Source organism: Lycorma delicatula, chromosome 11 (genome assembly GCF_047948215.1).
Source record: "Lycorma delicatula isolate Av1 chromosome 11, ASM4794821v1, whole genome shotgun sequence".
Lineage (NCBI taxonomy): Eukaryota > Metazoa > Arthropoda > Insecta > Hemiptera > Fulgoridae > Lycorma > Lycorma delicatula.
The window spans coordinates 61,524,611-61,541,800 of NC_134465.1; the positions used below are offsets into that span (position 1 = coordinate 61,524,611).

The 17,190-nt window shown below is 30.2% G+C and overlaps 1 protein-coding gene across 1 annotated transcript in view; it reads right to left on the reverse strand.

The window, feature by feature from the left end:
- rdgA (retinal degeneration A) overlaps positions 1–16,544 on the reverse strand; it is a 369,811-nt gene extending 353,267 nt beyond the window's left edge. Inside the window, exon 1 of the mRNA XM_075378003.1 lies at positions 15,639–16,544. Coding sequence (XP_075234118.1) covers positions 15,639–16,544 — 906 coding nt within the window. The remainder of the gene's footprint in view (positions 1–15,638) is intronic.
- Positions 16,545–17,190: the final 646 nt, after the last annotated feature.

Here is a 17,190-nt window from a genome sequence, read left to right on the forward strand (position 1 = left end):
TTGAAAAACTTGTTTCGTAATTAATTTAAACATATATTTAAACCATAACCTAAAAAAGTATTGGAAAAAAATTTTAATTAAAAAATAAAGCAAAATAAAAACAGAATTTTGTTAAAAACAATTTTAAAGTCCTATCATTGCTAAAATTTCAAACTAACATATTATTATATCTTAAAAAGATAAATTTTAGTAATTAACCGATCTCCGTGGAGAAGTGTAACGTCTTAGCCTTTTATTCGATGGGGCCGGGTTCGAATCCCGGTCGGGCTGATATTTTTCAAATGCTAAAAAATTTCGTTTCCATATTCTACGGATAAATAGGCTTCTAGCTTATTTGGCAAAATTATAAAAAAAAAGAAAAGTAAGCAATAAAAATAAGTAAGGAAACAATTAAAATATTTCAGTTTCATTTCTTTTTTTTACTACAATACATAAACAAATATAATTAAGTACGAGGGTTATTTTTTTTCAAGGTCTGATCGGTTGCGAAATAAAAACCCTCGCAAAAATCGGATGAACATTTGCGCATATGTGTTTCACAGCGTCTCTAGTATGGTCTTCAATCATGCCGCGTCACTTCGTTTAGTTCTGAACACGCGCAGCTAGCACGTAAATATGTCTACAAGAATAGCATCTCCCGCCAAGTGTAACGTGCGTGCGGTAATTCGATTTCTTCAGACTGAGGGATGTAATGCAGCTGAAATTCATCGACGAATAAGTAATGTGTACGGTGAAACTTCAATGAGTGACAGCAAAGTGCGACAATGGTGCAGGAACTTTAAAGCAGGACGTACAGATGTTCATGATGCAGGCGGTCAGGGAAGGATCGAGTGTCAACCCATGATCTCGTAGAGCGAGTGGATGAGTCAATTCGAGAAAATCGTCGGTTCACAATTTCTGTATTGAGTGATTCGTTTCCTGAAATTTCAAGGTCAACTCTCTACACCATTGTGAGAGTCTTCAGTACCGCAAACTGTGTGCGAGATGGGTTCCCAAGATGCTTGGGAACACAGGCGGCTCCGTTCTATGACGAGGATATTGGAAACTTGGCATCACGCTACGACAAATGTCTAAATTGGCGACTATGTAGAGAAATAGTGTAACTACGTAAGTACTTGTTACAAATATTTTTTTTTTATTTTCACTGTATTTTAATTTCGTGACCGATCGGACCTTAAAAAAAAATAACCCTGGTATTTAAAAATTATTTTTTTTGTTTTCAGTCATTTGACTGGTTTGATCCAGCTCTCCAAGATTCCCTACCTGATTCCAGTCGTTTCATTTCAGTATACCCCGTACATCCTACATCCCTAACAATTTGTTTTACATATTCCAAATATTGCCTTACTGCACAATTTTTCCCTTCTACTTGTCCCTCCAATATTAAAACGACTATTCCAGGATGCCTTAATGTTTGTCCTATAATTCTTCTTTTAACTATATTTTTCCAAATGTTTCTTTCTTCATCAATTTTCCGCCACACCACTTCATTTGTCACTTTATCTATCCATCTGATTTTTAACATTCTCCTATAGTAACACGTTTCAGAAGGTTCTAACTAATCTTTTCTTCTCAGGTACTCCGATCGTCCAAGTTTCACTTCCATATAAATAAAAATTGTATTAAAGCCTTAACGTCGATGAAAGTCAGACAAAAAAGGAAAAAAAATGTAAAAGAGAATAATTAAATTCTCGAATTAATCCATTTCTTTAAAAGTTTAAATTAAAAAAACTGTAAAGAAAGAAAGCCGTTTGTAAAAACAAAAGAATTAATAAAGACTTTGATAATTTATTTCAAGTTCACAACATTAATAAAAGTTTAAAACAATTAAAAATATTCTATCTTGAGTAAAAATGTTTATTAGTTATGTTCTTGAATAAGTTCTAATTATGCCTTCCAGTTATCCTACAAAACTCAGCCAACAAAGTCCAGTCATTACCACTTAATAAATTTATTGCATCATTTCGACTGTATTTTTTATTTTTGCCAAGGATTTTTTAACGATTATCTTTTACCATAGTATAGATAACAATAGAATAAAAAGAATTTTCCTTTTTTACTATTACACAATAAATATACAAGCAGTATCGATAATTAAGTAAATTAGTAGTTTCACTACCACTTTAAATAACCATCTTATCAGAAGGGACATCGGTTCAAATCCGACTTCATCACTTTTTTTTTAAATTTAAATATGTTGATTTATTGATGGTTGGTAACTTGTGATTGTAAAAAAAAATTACAATAAATAATAATTCAATAACAAAAAAAAATAAAGAAATGAATGAATGAAATAATATCAAAAGTTATTAATGAAATAAAATTTATGTACTTTTCATTTAAAAAAAAATATGTGTATATACAATTTAATAGGTGTACTAGGAAGTCATGTGGTGTCCACATCAGATTATTTTTACAATTTACTTCAGATTGCAGGGGTAAATTTTTCACAACCAGAACGATTCACTTTGTATTTATAATAGAGCTCAATAATATGATCTACAGCCAGAAGCGACTGGCTATATGACAATTTTATGAAAAATGTACTTATACTTTGATGTTTACATTATTAAGAAGAAAAAATTATTTTTCATATGCTTTTACAGAAATGTGATTGAAAATTAAAATAAGTAAAACTAGCATTCCTTTTACACATATATATACATACATTTATTTAGCTTTAAACTCATACACAGAGTCCCCGCGGGGATGCCCCACTCGGGATATCCTCGTTAAGAGTCATTGGCATAAAGACCGAGTCCCGGCTTCCGGAGTGGGAACCCAGAGATGGCCTAGCCGGACCTGGTGGATCCTACTCTGGGGGTTTGATGCGGGCGCAAAGTGAGATCCGACCGGCGGGCCGAGACGTGGAGGCCCGTTAGAGTAAAGGACACTCCTCTGGGCTGTGTAATACTTAACTTCAGGATCCGGCCCGAGGGAGAAGAAGAAAAAGAAAAATAAATGATATAAAACAGAAATAGGTTCGTTTTCGGAATTTTACAGCCAAAAAAAAAAAGCTGGAACACAGTTGTAAGAGTTTCCCGTCACGCGGATTTTTTCTGATGCACGGCTTATTTAAATTTTATATTTAATCATTATATTTAAATTAATATTTTTTGCTTATTTAATTCAATGATTCTAACTAAGCGCGCTCGCATACCGTATTTTATTCGCGCGGGAGTGGTGGTACTAGCGACAACTTTAAATATTATTCATTTATTTGATTTTACCGCTCACCTATGAAGTCAGAACATAGCAGACAACTAAAGCAGTAGTCGTCTGAGCAAAAAAACGTTTATAATAAGTTTTTTTTTTAATAATTTATCACAAAAATATTTTAAAAAAATTCAAAGATAGTCAGTCACCGCTTGTACTACCTTAACTACTACCTATAACTCTTCAAAATTAAACCAATTTTAGTGGTGGGCATGAAATTTAGCAATTATTTTTTTCAAAAGTTGTTTATTAATATTCACAAAATTATATAAAAACATATATATAACCTTAATTATGAAAAATTTGGAGACGATTTCGTTTTTCCTTCCTGTATCCCCATCCCCTGACCTTTTGAATTGAAAATTTAATAGCATCAATGCCCCTACTATAAAAATATTATAGCCAAGTTTGGTGAAAATCGGTAAAGTTGTTCTGGAGATATAAGGTGATTATTTCTCCTACATGCCAATATACATACATATGTACGCTCATTTTTTTGCGGAAATTTCGATGTCATTTTTCGGTTTTTTGGGGTCCTTAGGGGTCAATTGGTCAAAATTCGGTGAAAACAAGATATGCCCAATTTTGACCGATCACCATAGTTTTCCTTCTATATAGAAGGTAAACTATATAGCTGTAGCTGCTATATAGCTGCTACAGCAGCTAGCAACTAGCTATAGCTGCTATATAGACGAGAAAGTAAAAAAAACATAAGAATATTATGGCAAGGCATAATTATATCAATAAAAAAAATATAAAAATGTACAATAATCTACCACCATATTAATTAAAAAACAATAAAAACATAAAAAAAAGAAATACACTGATTTAATTGATCGCAAAAGTTAGTTTTAAAATGACATTACTCCAACCCCGGTTTTTTACGACCTATTAAAACGTTAACTACAGACAGAATATAAATTGCATTAATCAATATCAGATGGCAATGGATGCTGTCTAGCAGTTACATTAAAATATTATCAAAAGCATCTGTAACAACGAACAGGATGATGTAACCCGAACAAATGAATTAGTTTTACGATTTCAATTAAACATTACATCCTGTAGATTTCGTAACATTTATTTTAACAGAATGAAATAAATATTTACTTGACATTTACATAAAAAATTCATTACAGATTATAATAAAAATTAACAAGTAACTTAAAAGATTAAATGTTAAAAGGATTATTTATTTTGATTTTAATTTTTCAGTGCATATAATTAACTGATTTGCTGAAATTTTTTCTAATGTTTTAATAATAAAAAATTTAAATAAAAAAAAACCCCCGTAGTATAAAATAATAGTATATTATGCAACGAGCCTATAATGATGGCCATTAATGCACGACTGCGAAATAAGATAACGACAAGCCTTGACGGCGAATGTAGTAAATTTTACGAATGATAAATATTGATTTAAATCAATGATAGAATGCATTGTTTACGGAATATTTTTTTTTAATTTCTCAAAAAAATACATTAAACCAGTGGTTCCCATAGTTTTCCGAGTCGCGGCTCCCTTTTTCAATTAAAATTTTTCTATGGCGTCCTACCCTAAGAAAAAGTATAACTATTCGTAAGAAAGAGATAAAAATAAATAAAACTCGTGTATTTTCATTATTTTTTTACTTTATTAACATTAAATTAGTAATTATAAATGTTTTAATACAATATTTCGCTGCGCCCCTGTGAAGAGGCCGCGGTTCCCCGGGGTGCCGCGGCGCACAGTTTGGAAATCACTACATTAAACATTTCTGTGGCAATAAGTTATTAGTCATAAGTTCTGTGGTTACAGTAATATCGATCGGTGTTAAAGATATTTCTTCCTTAGAATCCGACATAATTAACAAAAGTATAATCAGTGTAATATAGAAACTTAGTTAGCTGTTCGTGTAATTTCAAATTAACCTCTGCTAGCAAGCACAGGATTATAATCAAAGTGATAAAAATAAGCTGATACATTAAACAATCCTCGCTTCTGATTGGTCAGTAGTTGAAAAGGGTAGCCTTTTGATCGGTTGAATACCAGTATCATAATGAAAATTTGTTTCAAATAGATCCAAATTATGATACAGGTTCCAGCCGTTTAATTTAAAAATTATAATATAACGTAAAAAAAAATAACATCGATTTGTTTTGTGGTATCAAAAACATAATTACTTACAGATTTTCATGAAATATATTTTTATTTAAAAACAAAAACGAGTAAATAAATGGTCGCATAATTTTCTTAAATAGATTTTTATTTCAAACACGCCATAATGTTTTTAAATATTAATGACTTAATTATGCAACAGTTACAGTATATAATACCGAAAAATACAAAAATATTCAATAATAAAAATTGGAATCAATATGGCTGGCCCCATTCATTAAATGACGTTTTTACTTTAAAAATAACGCAGTATTAAAAGTACCATTGAGGGGAAATATCAGAATTTAATAATAAAATATTTTGAGTTCTAGTAACAGCGGTTGTATTTTTATCAAAGATATACTGAATTTAGCGCACAGATTAAAAAATATAATAGAATGTAATAAAAAATTTGAATTCCATTTCACCCCATTGCTTGACAACAACCTCACATAAAACTTTAAATAGAAGCCAAAACTTACAAAAAAACCTGATAAATTATCAGAAATTTAAAAGAAATCAAAACTTCAAATTTTTAATTCGGATGACCGTATATACTTATTTAAAAAGGGTTCCTAAGTCGGTTTATATATACGAGGTTTGTTCAAAAAAATATCGAACTTTTTTAATTACATATTAACAGAGATATTTACTAGCTGCAAGGCCTATGTCACGCCTCCGCAGCTAGACCCCCCGGTCGGGTTCTCCTGGCGGGCGGCATCTCAGAATGGTGTTATTAGGTATCCAAAATTGATTACCTCTTACGTAAAAATATTTTTTTGAATGATGAAATTTGATATAACTCTAGAAATTGATACTAACGAATCGGCATTTTCCGCTAGTGATCGGTACATTCCGGTGTCTACTTTTTTGTTATAGTTCATTCTTTTATGAATAAAAAAAAAATCACATAAATACATATCTAAAAATGTTTAAAACACCACTCTTAAATTAAATACACTCATTAAAAGGTAAAAAGTAATTTTATTTAGGAGATATCTCAGAATGGATTTAACAACAAGCTTTGATGGTGATGTGTATGATTATGTGAAAATATAACTTCAAATTAAAAATTGGATGTTTTTGCCAGCTATTTCTTATGCGTGTGAATGGCCTAAAGACTGAGGTGCAAACACGCATAAGAAAGAATTAGCAAAAACATCAAATTTTTAATTTGAAGTTATGACTTTCACATAATCTTACATATCATCAACCTTGTTGTCAAATCCATTCTGAGATACCGTCCGAAAAATATTTTTTACATTTTAGTGCGTGTAATTTAAGAGCGTTGTTTTAAAAACTTTTTTACATATTTTTTTTATTTTTTAATTTTTACTGCATTTAATACAGGGTTATCATAAAAGAATGGTGCGGTTTTGAACATGGTTTAAATTAAAACAGAATTACTTACAGTTTATGTTTTTTTTATTTTTCAAATTTGTCGTCTCAAACATTTTTTTACATAATTAATAAATTTTCAATATGTGCGCCCTTAGTCGCTCGACAAATTTCCAAACGATACTCAAATTCTCTCCAATCATTAGTTAACATTTCTTCGTTAACGTTTGTCATTGCTTCATTAATTCTGTTTTTTAAGCGGTGTAGGTCGCGAATTTTTTGTGAATAAACAACGCTTTTGATGTACCCCAACAAGAAAAAGTCGCAAGGTGTCAAGTCTGGACTCCTTGGAGGCCAAAGTATGGGTCCTTGCCGGCCTATCCATCGATCTCTAAATTTTTCGTTCAAAGCGACCGTGACCGATCCATTGAAGTGCGGGGGAGCAGCATCTTGTTGGAAATGAAGTCGATGAATGTTTTCGAGTTCATCCGGCTGAGGAAAGCAATAATTGGTTAACATGTCAAGATACACAACACCATTAATTGTTTTTTCAGCAAAGAAGAAAGGCCCTATTACAAGATTTTTCATCACACCACACCAAACAATAACTTTAGGCAAATCGCGTTGTTTCTCAATAATTGCGTGTGGGTTTTCAGATTCCCATTATCGTGAAATGTGTCTGTTAACACATCCATTAACATGGAATGTAGCTTCGTCTATAAAAATTATATCGTCTAAAAATGATTCGTTTTCACTTATTCTGTCCGACATATCAACAGCGAAATTGTAACGTTTTATATCATCATCGGGTTTCAATTCCTGCAGTATCTCGATTTTATAAGCGTGCAATTTCAGGTTTTTATGTAAAAATTTGTGAACGTTGATTTTGGAATACCTAATTCGACGCTTCGACGGTGGATGGACTTTCCAGGACTTCTAATTGCCGACCCTCAAATTAGTTCAACCGTTTCGTCTGGTACACTTGGTCTGCCGGTTGATTTCTGTTTCTTAACCGATCCGGTTTCTTCGAATCGTTTGAACCGACGTGTTATGTTATTTTTGTGAGCTGGATCTCTTCCGAATTCACGTCGAAACGCACGTTGAACTAAAATTACGGATTTTAATTCAGCCATCAATAAAACACACTTTGTTTTTGTGTTTATCCGAGAACATAGTAACTCGCTAAACTCACCGCAACAACAATACAAGAACTGACGTTGTGGTTACAACTGCTGATAAACAAACTTTTGGGTTGGGGGCTTTCAGGGATACCAATATAACATCTACAAATTTCCCTACAATCTTCCTATGAATTACTGAAACCGTACCATTCTTTTATGATAAACCTGTACAAGAATGGTTTTTTTATGTATTTTTATTTTCTACTTTTTAGTCTTTAGTTTATTCTTCGCAGCTGTGCTAGCGCACAGATTTGAACGTATTTATCGAAAGATCGGATCGGTACGTTTTACGGTGTGTGAGTGCAATCAAAACATAGTGCTAAACGATTTAATTTCCGGATAACCAAGATTCGATCAATCAGGAGTGTACCTGATAAGTTAAACAGTTAGCGCTCGATACACACATACGTTTAAATCGTAAAAATCGGACGAGCAGTTGCCGAGATATTACGATGGTACCCCCTCACCAATTTTCGAACAGCGCCCCGGGGGTACTTGAAAATATTATCATCCGACGGAGTACCACTGGAAGCGGACTGAATTCCGCCGAGAAGGGTCAAAGATATTTTTCAAAGCGCTAGGATCGACCGTTTTCGAGATATTTGCGATTTTCATCCAAAAATTCGGAATTGGTTAAAAAGTATATATATCGATATTTATTTCGCATAAATACGATATATAATAATATAACAAGTATACACCTGACACTACGAGAAATGTGGTAACGAATCGGGATTTTCCGCTAGAGATCGGTACATTCCGGTGTTAAGGAATGGAAACGAGGAATATATTATGGATCATTTAAATTAAAAAAAACATGAATATCAGGATCATTAATTCTTTTAACATTAATGGCAACAGCATTTATCTAAGTGGGACACACACATACAAATGCCGTTTAGTATGGTAGAATTTAATTTTTATAATTTTTTAATGAATAATATTTTTTTTAAAAACCCGAAAATACGGTTGAACTTTCCGAAAAAATTTGAAATATTACTTTTTAAGTTTGATATTAAACAAAAACTGAGGAAGCTATTCCGGAATTAATGGAGCATAAATAAAATTAGTCTCCTTTTGAAATAACATCGACTAATTACTTTACACTTGTATTAAAATACTGAATTCAAATAAATATGAATTTACGTAAAAAAAAAAAATATATTTCACAAAATGACTCCTATATAATGAACAAATTCAAGTAAGATTAACTAATTTCATCATTAAATTAATACAAACGAATAATATTTTATGTTGTATTTATATAATAAATAAATTAAATATGTTAATTTAATATAAACCTTAATAATAATGTTAAGAGATTTTTGTACATTAAAAAAATCGTAAAGGCTGTTTTTTTACTTTGTCAAAACCTATTCAGTGAATTTTGTTACTGTTAATTTATAATAAATTGGTTTTTAATAATTTCTCTACGATATTCTGTCTGATTTTATGACAGAACAGTCTGTTTTTTTTAAAAAAAATATTATTGCAGTTTTCACTTTGTGAGGAATTTCAAATTTTCTACATTAACAGGTATCATTTGCTATCCCTGAAAGTGTAAGAAGGCCTTTTCGCTGGAATTTGAAGAATTATGGGTCATCCAAATTTCAACAGCTCAATATCCATCTCGAGCCACGATCTACCTTCTTTTTATTTTCTAAATTTATCTTCTTGTTTTTGTTAATAAAGTTTCAATTTAATTATATTTTTATAATTTTCCTAAATTTTTAGCTATTTTACAAACTATAATTTTTTTAATTACAATGTTTTGGATGTTTAAATGTAAATAATTATATATAATACTCAAACGTTTACTTATATGATGATTAATTTACTTAAGGTAAATGTATTTAACATTTAAAATATTAGTATAACCAAATGTATAAAATCATTCATTTAATTTTTTTTAAATTAGCATTTTTACGTCATTATCGCCAAAATCGCTATGTGATAAGAATCAAATATTTCGTCGTTGCCTCACTGCACTGTGGTACATATCATTTTATTAAAAAAAAAATTGACTAAAAAGTGTAAAATAAATAAATTGATAGTAGAGTGAATATGGAAGAGTGGGAGATAAAAGGTATAATAATGTAAATCATGTAAACAATAGACATTGTAAGATATTTTAAATTAATTTAAAAAATAATTATTTTAAAACAAAATAAAATGGAAATTATGTAAGCAGTAAAGTGCAAAAAATTAGTTTTAATATCATCAAAAATAAAAAAAAAAAAAAAAAAAAAACAAATAAAAAATGGCTTAATACTTTGAGAAGGCATATAAGATATATTTGTACGAAGTAATAACTCAAATATTTCCAACAGGAAGGCATTTTTATAGTTTTAGTATTAAAAAATCTGCCTGCTAACCGAAAGAATACCTATATAACTGGATATTACAAAATGTCATAAATCAAATTTAATTGCCATATAAAATCAAAACAAAAAAATCCTACAAACAACATATAATCAATATTTAAAAAAAATGAAATCCATAATAATAGAAGAGTGATTAAAGATATTTATATAAACAGCATAACTAAGAAATATACGTAAAAGAAACAAAAGCTAACAAAACAGTTTATTTAAATATTTTATAAATACAAAGAAAGAGTAAATATATATTAAAATAAATTCATAAATAAATAATGCTTAAAGAATATTTATTAAGCATTATTAATATATAAAAGCATATTAGTAAAGAAAATCTCGAGAACAGTTGGTGCTCATTTCACTTATTATATAATCTTCATCAGTAGAATAACTAACGATGATTGTTTAAAAATCGAAATGCTTGTTTCTTTTTTTTAGATTTTACTTACGAATTTATTTAAATATGTTTAATTTGAAGATAATAGTAACAACATAAAGTGAAATATTTTACTAAAAATTAAAGTGAATAATTAAAAATAAAAAGAAATAGTCATAAAAAATTAGTAAAACATCACAATAGACAACTGATATAAACTGAACTGTAGTATATAAAAAAAATGATCTTGGTTTAATTTTTAGTAAAAGATTAAATATTATCTTAAGAAAAAGTCAATTTTTTAATATCATAGGTAATTTACGTAATACATCCTTCAGGATATTGTTGAATAATCGTTGATATTTAAGAAATTTTAATTAAATTATCTTAAAAAATTTTTAAATCCATTATAAAGAGGCATGGTATTCCAGAGATATTAACAAAAATGATTGTGTTGGACATAATGAAATATGTATGTTTTTTAAAAGTTAAAAATAGTATTAAAAGAAATACTAAAATAATATTATACTAGTATAACAAACTTTTTGAAGAATACTCGAATTTCCAAATTATCAATACATTTATGCATCGAAAATACTGATTAAAATAAAATATGGAGGTAAAAACAGTAGTTAATTTCAGGAAAAGTATTCCCTTATGAGTATAAGTGAGACCACTCTACCCATTGACTAATCTTAAAAAGCAGGTTTAGGAATAATAAAGCCACCTAAAAAAGGCTTCTGTAATCAGGAAAAGGCATCTGATGTTCAATGGAATGAAATAAACATTTTACGAAAATCTAACTATGGTGAAAGAAGACTTTCAAATATAATCATTATACAAATCAGGTAGCTTGATCAGGATAATTATTTTCATAATGGATAATGGATAAATTAAAAAGGAAATGGTAACTAATTTTCCTTTTAAACCAGTTTTAAAAGAGATGAAATTTGATTTTTTTTTAAGCGTACTGGGAATATTTATCCTAAATCTTTTTTTTTCTTTCTTAATTTAATTTTTATGGAAAAGTTTGATTACCTTTAAATTAATTTTTTTTTAATTAAAAAAAAATTAATTATAGATTCCAAATATTATTAGAATTCCAAAAAAATATATATATATTATAATAATCAGATCAAAATAAAATTATTAATTTAAATACTGTATTTCTCCCACGTATACGCTATTGATTATCAGTCGCCCATTCACCCACCGATTTTATTGAAACTTTACAGACCTTTTAAAAAAAATTCTTAAAATGTTCTGTGAAATATCACCTGTTTAAGATTTACAGAAACAAAATGGCGCCTTTCAAATTAAAACATCTATTTTAGATAAACCACATTTTTTATTCATTACAAAATATCTGGTAAAAATTATTAATAACAGATGAAAATTAGTATTAGAAGAATTAAAATCAATTAGTTATGGTTATGACTAATTATTAACTTATCTTATTCTATATAAAAACTGTTTTATAATAAATTATATGTTTTTAATCATTTTTACCAGCTATTTTGTAATAAATAAAAGTGTGATTTATCTGAAATTGATGTTTTTATATGAAACCAGCCATTTTGTTTCTATACATTCAAGAACATTGAAATTTTCACAGAAAATTTTCAGAATCTTCGTTAAAAAGTATGTAAAATTTCAACAGAATCGGTTGGGAAATGGGTGAGTGATACTAAATCAAAACCGTATACCGCTTCGTGGGGCACCTTTTATATAATTTGAAATAAAATATCGATGGAAAAATAAAATAATATTTTACATTCGCTTTAACTAAAGAAAATAGTTGTTTAATAAAATAAAACAAAAACCAGTTCAGTTTTCAGTTCTTAAAAAAAGTATTAATAATAATAATAGTAGTAGTTACAGTAAAAAGAATGAAATCGAATAATAATATATTTATTTACTTCAGAAACAACAGGCTGAATAATAGTAATAATAAAAATAAGTGATTCATCTAGAAAAAAAAATATAATAAAAATTTAGGCCACTTTAATTAAATTTATAGTTTTTCCTAACAAAATTTTGGAAAAGTAAAAAAAAAAAAAAATATATATATATATAGAGCTCAAACTTACTGATTTGTAAAAACACATTAGTAAGTTAACAAAAAATTCCGGTGAATGCCTAGATTTGTTACTACTATAGAATGGAACAAAGCTTTCTATATTAATCTAATCGGACAAATCTGCCAGTAAATCTAGAGTAGTCGAATATTACATTAATCGCTCGACATAAGATTGAATAACAGCAACTGTGTTGTTACGTATCAGGATGGAAGAAATTAAAAACATTACCATAAATCGTAGATATTTCAACTAAGAAATAGTAATCCCAATATCAGGATTTTGTATCATCCTAATTATAAGTTGAGCTACGAATTTGCATACTATCTTTGGGAAATTCTATAACGTAAAATTTTCCATAAAACAACCATGGAATCTGGACAAACAAAAAAGATATTTAAAAAGACAATCAGGAGTTTTTACGAGTTTAGATGATGTTGGAATATTTAGGGGATATTTAACTAGGAAGAAAATATTATTTAGATTAATAAACTATTAAGGGTTTAAATTAATAAAGAAGTACTGAGACTAGAACATTTGAAAAATTGAAATTAGTAGGAATATTTCCCTTGATTAATAAGTAAGAATTAATACTGTTCCATCTATTTCATTCCTACAGGTAAATATTTGGTTTTAGGAAAATCAAAGGGACAAGGGAAGCAATTTTAGGCCTCAGATTAATAGTAGAAGGAAGATTAAAGAAAAACAAACCAACATACTTGGCATTTATAGATCTAGAAAAGGCATTCGATAACGTAGACTGGAATAAAATGTTCAGCATTTAAAAAAAAATTAGGGTTCAAATACAGAGATAGAAGAACGATTGCTAAAATTTACAGGAACCAAACAGCAACAGTAATAATTGAAGAACATAAGAAAGAAGCCGTAATAAGAAAGGGAGTCCGAGAAGAATGTTCCCTATCCCCGTTGCTTTTTAATCTTTACATGGAACTAGCAGTTAATGATGTTAAAGAACAATTTAGATTCGGAGTAACAGTACAAGGTGAAAAGATAAAGATGCTACGATTTGCTGATGATATAGTAATTCTAGCCGAGAGGAAAAAGGATTTAGAAGAAACAATGAACGGCATAGATGAAGTCCTAAGCAAGAACTACCGCATGAAAATAAACAAGAACAAAATAAAAGTAATGAAATGTAGTAGAAATAACAAAGATGGACCACTGAATGTGAAAATAGGAGGATAAAAGATTATGGAGGTAGAAGAATTTTGTTATTTGGGAAGTAGAATTACTAAAGATGGACAAAGCAGGAGCTATATAAAATGCCGAATAGCACAGGAAAAACGAGCCTTCAGTCAGAAATATAATTTGTTTACTTAAAAAATTAATTTAAATGTCAGGAAAAGATTTTTGAAAGTATATGTTTGGACCGTCACTTTATATGGAAGTGAAACTTGGACGATCGGAATATCTGAGAAGAAAAGATTAGAAGCTTTTGAAATGCGGTGCTATAGGAGAATGTTAAAAATCAGATGGGTGGATAAAGTGACAAATGAAAAGGTATTGCGGCAAATAGATGAAGAAAGAAGCATTTGGAAAAATATATTTAAAAGAAGAGACAGACTTATAGGCCATATACTAAGGCATCCTGGAATAGTCGCTTTAATATTGGAAGGACAGGTAGAAGGAAAAAATTGTGTAGGCAGGCCACGTTTGGAATATGTAAAAGAAATTGTTAGGGATGTAGGATGTAGGGGGTATACGGAAATGAAACGACTAGCACTAGATAGGGAATCTTGGAGAGCTGCATCAAACCAGACAAATGACTGAAGAAAAAAACCAGGTAAATAAAATAAATCACAGTATTTACTCGAAAGACAAATTTATTTCTAAAACATCCAAGCGTAATATTTATGGCAAATTTAGAAAATTTCTTTAAAATTACCTATAAGAACTTATATTTTCCTTTACTTAGTATTTTTTTACAAAAATTATAGATATGTAGCTTGAAATTAAAAGTAGATGGAAAATTCAAAATTTTATTAAAAGAAAGTCTACTTTTCCGTTTAAGCGACATTTAAACCAACTCTAAATTGATTAATGGTTGAATCCATAATTTTCATATATTTTACAATCCAGTTTTCATAAAAGTAGGATTAGATTCTGTCAATATAACACTTACAATACATAAAATTATTTTTTCAACCCCTATAAAAAAGGGTGAAAGAGAATTAATCGATTCCCTAAATCACATATATATTTCTTAGGATAGATATCAAATGTTCAATACATATACTAACTAGAAAATTGTACAGAAAATTAACTTTCAAAATATTCTAGAACTGTTTCATAACAAGAAACGGGGTTTCATATTTTCAATTATTATTTTACAAATTATTAGATTTTTAACTTTATAAGGGACGTAAGGCTAAGATAATAAAAATATATATAAATAGAAAAGCCCTCATTTACTTGTAATTATTTTTTCGTTAAATTAATAGAAGTTGAATCTTGAGTAATTTCTGAACAAGTAAATAGGAGGAAACTTAAAAAAATTATATATATTTTTTTAAAATTATCACTAATATATAAAAAAGGGTAAAAGGGTAATTTTCTAAGCTAATTCAGTATTTACCCGGACGAAGCACAAGCAAAATGTAAACATAAATATATCTACAAAGACGATTTCTTTTTTGTATATAGAAAAATATTTTTCCAAATTAAATTATGTACAAACAATTTTAAGGAATTTTTCCATTCTATCTTGCATAATTTTTTCCAATTTATCTTGTATTAAAGTGACCATTTATTTTTCAATGATTTGTGAAAAAGAAAAGACGGAAACGTTACAAAGAGGACCATAATGTGATGAAGAAAAAAATATAAGTATGAAATGAAAAAAAGGTTATTATTTTTCTTACGGTAAGGGGGTTTGTGCCGTGTGGATTGTGCTACATACCCAGAATCTGGTGCAGGAGTCATAGCAAGTGCCTTGTAGCGAGCCTGTTGTTCCGTAGGAAGTACAATATCAACTGACCGAGACCTGAGTGAAACTGATGCTTGTGACGGTACATCCAGTAGATGTTCATTGGAGATTTCTTCTGTCTTTCCGGCACCGCTCTTCTGGATGAAGCAAGAATCTACGGAAGCGGCGCGATCACGTTTCAATTCGGGAACGGCCAAGAAGAATTCGCTGACAACAACTCCGGTCGGATCCGGTGGCGGTTCAGGATCTGGAACGGTTTCGTTGAAAGAGAAGGCTTCTTGTCGTTCTAATTTCGGTGAAGTTATGGAACGTCGGCGGGCGGGGGGTGTATCTAAATCGTGGAGTGGCAGCGGAAGTGTATCGGGTGATGTGACGGTGATGCAATAATGTTGCGGTGACGTTTCATCTTCTTCGTTATCATCATCGTCATCATTAGCGTTATCACCATCATCGGTCGAACTATCGCTACTGCTGTAAGAATAACTGCTATCACCGGTGGGAGGAGTTCTCGAAATTCTACGATATTCATCTAGACAAACACAATGAACACACGTAGCAGTAGCCCTATCACCCGAGGATCGTCTTCTTTGAAATTTCCTGGTCGGTACTTCAAGATGCGAGCCGGCCTCCTCGCTACCTCCACAGCCCCCACCAGCGCCTCCTCCTCCTCCACCCCCACCGTCGAACGATTTTGATCGTTGTCCGACGTGGGATGGAACCGCTAAAAACCCTCCTGTACCGGAAGCGGCCTGTTGTGCCCGTTTTGCCTCCAGCTGGATCTCGTCGAACGAGGCACTGCGGACCTGTTTGGGCACTTCCAGGCTGCTTTGGGTCTTCATTTCGGCACCGGTCGGCGTCCTGGACCGTTTGAAGGTCGTCCGCAGCCTCTGCATGTCACGACCCCTCGCCCGCCATGCACACGACTCACACTGTAACAAAAAGCAACAGAAATCCCGACCTTTCAGCATTTAAATATTTTTTTGTTAACACCATCGAAGTAATTTCAACATATATATAGGTCAATCGGTTGGTTGTATAAATGGTTCGAGATTGAATTTTATTTTAAATTGAATTAAAAAAAAAAGAAAAACCAATTAAAAGAAAAAAAAATCGTTCACCATGTTATCATATCAAAATCTTTTGAAAGCGAATTCTTTTTTTGAAAATATTAAAAGCGAATAAAGATTTCTGTTTAATTATTAGTTATCATACAACCATCACTGTTTAAAGAATATTTTAGAAGAAGGAAAGTAGCAGGTGAAAAAAGAAGACAGAAGAAATCTAGGTACAAAAAAAGAGAGAAGAAAGGAAGAGAAATAATAAGGTTATACAAAGAAGCGAGGAAGAAGGCGTTCCTCATTTCAACGCACTAAAATATTTAATTAATAGTCTTCTTTTTGCAATAAAAAATATTAAAAAACGTAGAAAATGATACACAATTCATTAAATCCTAAATTATGTCGTACATTACGAATATATATAAATCTGAATAAAAGAAAAATACCGGGCAAAAGATAAAATTAAAAAAAATAATGACGG